Source organism: Nesoenas mayeri (assembly GCF_963082525.1).
Source record: "Nesoenas mayeri genome assembly, chromosome: 1".
Classification (NCBI taxonomy): Eukaryota; Metazoa; Chordata; class Aves; order Columbiformes; family Columbidae; genus Nesoenas; species Nesoenas mayeri.
Window position 1 is genome coordinate 2,009,773 of NC_137541.1, and position 6,815 is coordinate 2,016,587.

General features: G+C 51.8%; 1 protein-coding gene across 2 annotated transcripts in view; it reads right to left on the reverse strand.

The window, feature by feature from the left end:
• Positions 1-5,731, reverse strand: part of FBH1 (F-box DNA helicase 1) — a 38,656-nt gene extending 32,925 nt beyond the window's left edge. For both annotated transcript variants that reach the window (XM_080348762.1, XM_080348761.1), the window contains exons 1-2: positions 5,439-5,731; positions 3,594-3,758 (exon numbers count right to left, since the gene is read on the reverse strand). In XM_080348762.1, the coding sequence (XP_080204888.1) occupies positions 3,594-3,758; position 5,439 (166 nt within the window). In that variant the 5' untranslated portion in view covers positions 5,440-5,731. The remainder of the gene's footprint in view (positions 1-3,593; positions 3,759-5,438) is intronic.
• Between the last annotated feature and the right edge of the window lie 1,084 nt (positions 5,732-6,815).

The following is a 6,815-nucleotide window of genomic DNA, read 5'->3' on the forward strand; positions in this document are numbered from 1 at the left end:
TGATTCTATGATATGATCTGCATAGCAATCTCTCAGATCAACAATCCTTAGCTACCTAATGCCACAGACCTGTATTAAAACAGGAACACAGCTGCAGAACTAACTTCATGGGAGGAATTTCCACTAGCCAAAGAAACAGAAATAGGAAGGAAACAAAATGTGAGACTTGAGTTGTTGGTGTGCGTCAGACTGAGGTTGGGCTCCCAGTGGGTATTTATTGTTCTTAACCCGGTAAAAGAGAAGCACACTAAGATTTGAAAAAAGCTTCAGGGTTTAACTATTGCTCTGCACCATGAGAAGGTGCTGGTGACAGTGGCTGAACATGAGCCAGCATGTGCACGGGTGGCCAAGAGGCCACCAGCATCCTGGCTGGTACCAGCACTGGTGTGGCCAGCAGGCCCAGGGCAGTGACCGTCCCTGTGCTGGGACCTGGGGAGGACAAACTGCCAATCCTGGGGGCAAGAAAGGCCTTGAGGTGCTGGAGCGAGTGGAGAGAAGGGAACGGAGCTGGGGAAGGGGCTGGAGAAGGAGGTTGAGGTTGGATCTTGGGAACAATTCCTTCCCCAAAGGGCTGTGGGGCATTGGAACAGGCTGCCCAGGGCAGTGCTGGAGTCACCAGCCCTGGAGGGTTGAACAGACAGAGATGAGGTTCTCAGGGACATGGGGCAGTGCCAGGGCTGGGTTAATGGCTGAATTTGATGATCTTGAGGGTCTCTTCCAACCAAAACGATTCTATGATTCTAAGGTCACAACGCCAAGCCTCTAAGAAGCTGCTCCCAAAGTACAAGACAGACCGATGCCTTTAAGAGATAAACAGACAGATATTTCCTGGCTGTTATGTCAAAAAGCACCGGAGACCATAAAGGAAAGCGAAACTTGGCAAGATGCTGCTCTCAGCAGCTTCTCCTTTCTCTGAGAGCCAGACAGCTCATGTTGCACACAGACTAAACCTACCAGCGCTGATAGTTTTCGCTCTGCCCTGCTCCTATTCTGCAAAATATCCTGATGCTGAGCAAAGAGGCAACTGAAGAAGAAAAAAAATCACAAGCAGCTGTTCCTGGTTTTAATGCATTTTATTTCTAGCATAGCTTAAGTCAGTCTGATTTGCAAGATGACTCTTAAAAAGAACAGCTCCCCTGCTAATATCTGATACCCTAAAATCTGGACATCGCACAGAATCCCAGAATGTCAGAGGTTGGAAGGGACCCAGAAAGCTCATCCAGTGCAATCCCCCCATGGAGCAGGAACACCCAGATGAGGTTACACAGGAAGGTGTCCAGGCAGGTTGGAATGTCTGCAGAGAAGGAGACTCCACAACCCCCCTGGGCAGCCTGGGCCAGGCTCTGCCACCCTCACTGAGAAGAAGTTTCTTCTCAAATTTAAGTAGAACCTCTTGTGTTCCAGTTTGCACCCATTACCCCTTGTCCTATCATTGGTTGTCACCGAGAAGAGCCTGGCTCCATCCTCCTGACACTCACCCTTTAGATATTTGTAAACATGAATGAGGTCACCCCTGAGTCTCCTCTTGTCCAGCTCCAGAGCCCCAGCTCCCTCAGCCTTTCCTCACACGGGAGATGCTCCACTCCCTCCAGCATCTTGGTGGCTGCGCTGGACTCTCTCCAGCAGTTCCCTGTCCTGCTGGAACTGAGGGGCCACAACTGGACACAAGATTCCAGGTGTGGTCTCCCCAGGGCAGAGCAGAGGGGCAGGAGAACCTCTCTGACCTACTGACCACCCCCTTCTAACCCACCCCAGGTCCCATTGGCTTCCTGGCCACAAGGGCCCAGTGCTGGCTCATGGTCACTCTGCCATCCCCAGGACCCCCAGGTCCATTTCCCCTACACTGCTCTCTAATAGGTTGTTCCCCAATTTAAACTGGAACCTGGGGTTGTTCCTACCCAGATGTAAGACTCTACACTTGCCCTTGTTGTATTTCATCAGATTCTAAGATTGCTAGATTTTTAACAGTGAGCTAGTCAAAGATATCACCGATATGAAAATGGAAAAGTGTGTCTACAAGCAGAGCCTAGGACGCTGGTGTCCTGGCTCACCAGCAGATATTCTCCGTGAAATTGGAAGGTACAGAGAGATTCCAAAGCCTCCCAAGGAACCACTGAAATGCTCCCAAGTCTCACCTTCCACTCAGGAATAACTCAGGATGTTTTTTCTTTGCTTTCTGCCTATCTTCTCACCTACACGTTTGTGATGCTTCTCTTGTTTTTACACAGGTTTTGAGGTGGTTTGGGGGCTCCTCCTACACCACGAACTACTTGAAAACAGCTCTTCCACCTTCAGTTCAAGCCCTGAGCCCTGTTGTGTGCAGATTAGCTCAAAGTCTTATCAATCCTCAAACACCCTCTAAGGCTTCGGCAGTTTTGAGACCCATGTCTATGAGTTGCGTATCACATTTCCCACTCCCAGGAAAGAAGGTCATTAATATATTTTCAAGGGCTCAACGGCACTTTTGCAGTCCTACATAACTTCAGACAGAAAGGGACCTGGGGGTACTAATCGACAGGAAGCTCAACATGAGCCATCAGTGTGCCCAGGGGGCCAAGAAAGCCAATGGTATCCTGTCCTGTATCCAAACCAGCGTGGTGAGCAGGACAAGGGCAGTGATCCTTCCCCTGTGCTCTGCATTGGGGACGCCACACCTGGAGTGTTGTGTTCAGTTCTGGGCCCCTCAGCTCAGGAAAGAGATTGAAGTGCTGGAGCAGGTCCAGAGAAGAGCAACAAGGCTGGGGAAGGGACTTGAGCACAAGCCCTATGGGGAGAGGCTGAGGGAGCTGGGCTTGTTTAGTCTGGAGAAGAGGAGGCTTAGAGGTGACCTCATCACTCTCTATAACTACCTAAAGGGAAGTTCTAGCCAGGTGGGGATTGGTCTCTTCTCCCAGGCATCAGCAATAGGACAAGGGGCCATGGGCTCCAACTCTGCCAGGGGAAATTGAGGCTGGATATTAGAAAGAAATTCTGTGCAGAGAGAGTGGTCAGGCATTGGAATGGCTGCCCAGGGAGGTGCTGGACTCGCCGTCCCTGGAGGTTTTTAAACTCAGATTGGACATGGCACTTAGTGCCATGATCTAGTCAATGGACTGGAGTTGGACCAAGGGTTGGACTCAATGATCTCTTGAGGTCTTTTCCAACCTAGTCGATTCTGTGATTCTGTGTTTCTGTGAACTAGACAGCTCATTATTATTTAATGAGCATCCTAAAGAACATCTAGAAGCAGGAGGCACATCGTTAATAGCCCCTAATTGCAGAGAGTGTAGTGTTCCTCACAGAGAGCTCCTGTTCTCCCTGACAGCTCAGCAACAGAGACACGGAGGCACTTCTGGTGTGAGAAGAGACTAAAACACACACACGAGGGCAAACTTGCTCCCCCATAGATGGAAATACTCAGAGGTACCACTTTTTCTTACCACTTGACTTTGCAAAGATTAAGCACCACTCAAACCTCACCAATTTCTTCCATTTGCACAGGCATTACTCTCCTCTCAGCACAAGTTAGATGATGGATTACACGAAGCCCTTTTGTTTCACACTATATCAGCATTTTTCTCCCCCAAACTTCCAAATATCCGCACTCCACGTACCTCCGTGACATCTCCGTGCGCGGGGGGTGGGATGGAGGCCCCTGTTTACGTCTCCTCTACTTCGCCTTTGACTCAACGGCTGCGTCAGGGAGGACGAACCTTCCGCGCTCTGCGCAAGAGCTTTGCATTCATCGGCCGTGAGGTGCGCTTTCTTGAATCGATACACTACTTGGCCAAAAGAAGACCGCAAAAACAGTCAGCAAATGGCAATATAACAGAGGTGTAAAGACAGAGTTTCTTTACAGAAAATTTATAGGGCAGTCACAGTGTTTTAAGCAGGAGTTTCGCTGAATAAGTTACATCAGAAGGTTGTTCAACGCTCTGGTGAGATGCTCAGGAGCGCAAAGCGTCATGTCAAGGGGCACAAGTGTGATGGAGCGGCTGAGGGACCTGGGGGGTTCAGCTGGAGAACAGGAGCTGAGGGGAGACCTTCTGATCTCTGAACTGCCTGAAAGGAGCTTGGAGCCAGGGGGGTCGGGCTCTGCTCCCCAGGAACAAGCGCCAGGAGCAGAGGAAACGGCCTCAAGTTGCGCCCGGGGAGGTTGAGGTTGGATGTGGGAACAATTTCTTCCCCAAAGGGCTGTGGGGCATTGGAACAGGCTGCCCAGGGCAGTGCTGGAGTCACCATCCCTGGAGGGTTGGACAGACGGACATGAGGTTCTCAGGGACAGGGGGCAGTGCCAGGGGTGGCTTAATGGTTGTACTCGATGATATCGAGGGTCTCTTCCAACCAAAACGATTCTGCGATTCTATGCCACATATGTAACACTGCAAAAGCAACGTCACTCCACGTCCCCACGAGCCTTCAGAACGAAACAGAATGACAAAGAAGGAAGGAAGGAGGACTTGGGAGTTCTGGCTGACAACAGCATGACCATGAGTCACCAATGTGCCCTTGTGGCCAAGTGGCCAAAGGTCCCTGGGGTGTGTTAGGAAAAGTGTGACCAGCAGGTCAGGGAGGTTGCTCCTCCCCCTCTGCTCTGCCCTGGGGAGGCCACATCTGGAGTTTGGTGTCCAGCTCTGGGCTCCCCAGTTTAAGAAGGACAAGGAATTACTGAAGGGAGTCCAGCAGTGGGATACAAAGACGCTGAGGGGTCTGGAGCATCTTTGTGATGAGGAGACACTGAGAGAGCTGGGGCTGCTCAGCTGGAGAAGAGAAGCTGAGAGGGGATCTCATCAATGGTTATAAATATCTCAGGGTGGGTGTCAGAGGATGGACCAGACTCTGTTCAGTGATGCCCAACAACAGGATGAGGGGCAACGGGCACAGACTGAATCACAGGAGGCTCCATCTGAATATGAGGAGAAACTTCTTTCCTTGGAGGTGCCAGAGCCTGGCCCAGGCTGCCCAGAGAGGTTGTGGAGTCTCCTTCTCTGAGACATTCAAACCCATCTGGACACCTTCCTGTGTGATCTGCTCTGGTGACCCTGCGTTAGCAGGTGGGTTGGACTGGATGATCTCCAGAGGTTCCTTCAACCCCAACCAGTCTGCGATTTTGCGACATAAAACCAGAATCCTCACAAGTTTTATGGCTTTCTCTACAACACTATAACACGGAGGAAGCAGATTGGTGTCAATGCATTCATTTAAATGCGAAGCACCATTAGCAGGATGCCGAGGAAGCCTCCAGAGGCTGAGCTGCACAATTCCCCATGAAAAACAACACCGACTCACCTGGGGAAGGTCAGAACCAACACTCAAACACACAAACGTCAGCTTCTCGCACCCAGATCCAAGCTGGGACCCTCCGTGAAGGAGGAAACACGACCCACTTGCAGCTCCTCCCTATGAGGATGGTTAAGACACAGCACAAAACTACGTGAGTTATTTTAAGGAAACCTTACTTAAAAGCGGCAGGAGCTCCTCTCTTCCACACGCAGGATGGCCAGCAGAATAAAGGCACAAACAGCGCAATTTGCTTCTAATGGAAACGTTCACGAGAAACCCCAAGTCACAGCAGGGTACGGGCTGCTTTTTGACAGGGGAATCACCACCAAACGCTGCTTGTGCAGCTTTACATTTATCACTATGCGATACTAAGGAGGAGAAATTCCCCCGACATGTTTACGGCAGCCACAAAAAGTCACCGATCGATCTCATGCAGGCGGATCCAGTTTGTTCCGTTTTCCTGCTTCCTCCGTTTCATCCACGTCAGATCACAGAGCGGCGAAAGTGGCCGCCGAGCTCCCCGGGGAGGCTGTTTTGTAACATTCCACCACCCTCAAAACACGGCAAACGAGGCAAGTAGAAGAAAAAAGGCAACGTGAGACAGTCCCGTGGCACTTGGGGACGCGGTTTAGCGGCGGATTTGGCAGCGTTAGGTTTGTGGTCGGACTCTGCGATCTTAAGGGTCTTTTCCAACTGAAATGATTCTATTTTAAAATTGTATTTCTCACTTGAAACGGATTTTTATTATTATTATTATTATTTAGATTAAACTGCACGAATCATTGAAGAACCACAATGCACTTAAACACACCTGGGGAGACCTCCGGCAGTGCAGGGGCCCCCCCACACTGGCCCAAAAGCACCCACAGCCAAGTGCCCTAATGCTCTGTGCCCCCCCTTGCCAACACCCCCATTACCAAGGGTCCCCCCATTACCAAGCCCCCCCTAATGCCCAAGGTCCCCCCAATGTCAAGGGAGCCCCTTCTTGAACCCCTTCTCAGCCCAGTGCCCCCTGCTCAGCTCCCCCTGTTCCCAAGGGCCCCCCATTACCAAGTCCAACCGCAATGCCAAGGCCCCCCTGCTGCAAAGGGACCCCCCCCCCATTGCCAAGGAGCCCCCACCATTACTAACCCCCCCTCAATCCCAAGCCCCCTCCATTACCAAGTTCCCTCCTCACCACACCCCCCCAATGCTAATAACACCCCCTCAATGTCAAGTGTGCCCCTCAATTGCCAAAGCTCCCCACCAATGCAAAGGGGGGGCCCTTCTCGAACCCCTTCTCAGCCCAGGCCCCCCCTGCTCAGCCCCCTTAATATCAGGGTGTCCACCCCCCATACCAAGCCCCCTCCATTGCCACGTGTCTCCCATTGCCAGGGGTCTCTCGAATGCTCGGGGTCTCCCCAATGCCAGGAGACCCCCTTCTCTAACCCCTTCTCAGCCCAGGGACCCCTGCCCGCCCCCACCCCCCCATTACCAAAGCCCTCCCGTTGCTATGGACCCCCCCCGTTGCTAAGGGGATTACCCCCCCCCGCTACTCACTCCGCGCGTTCCGC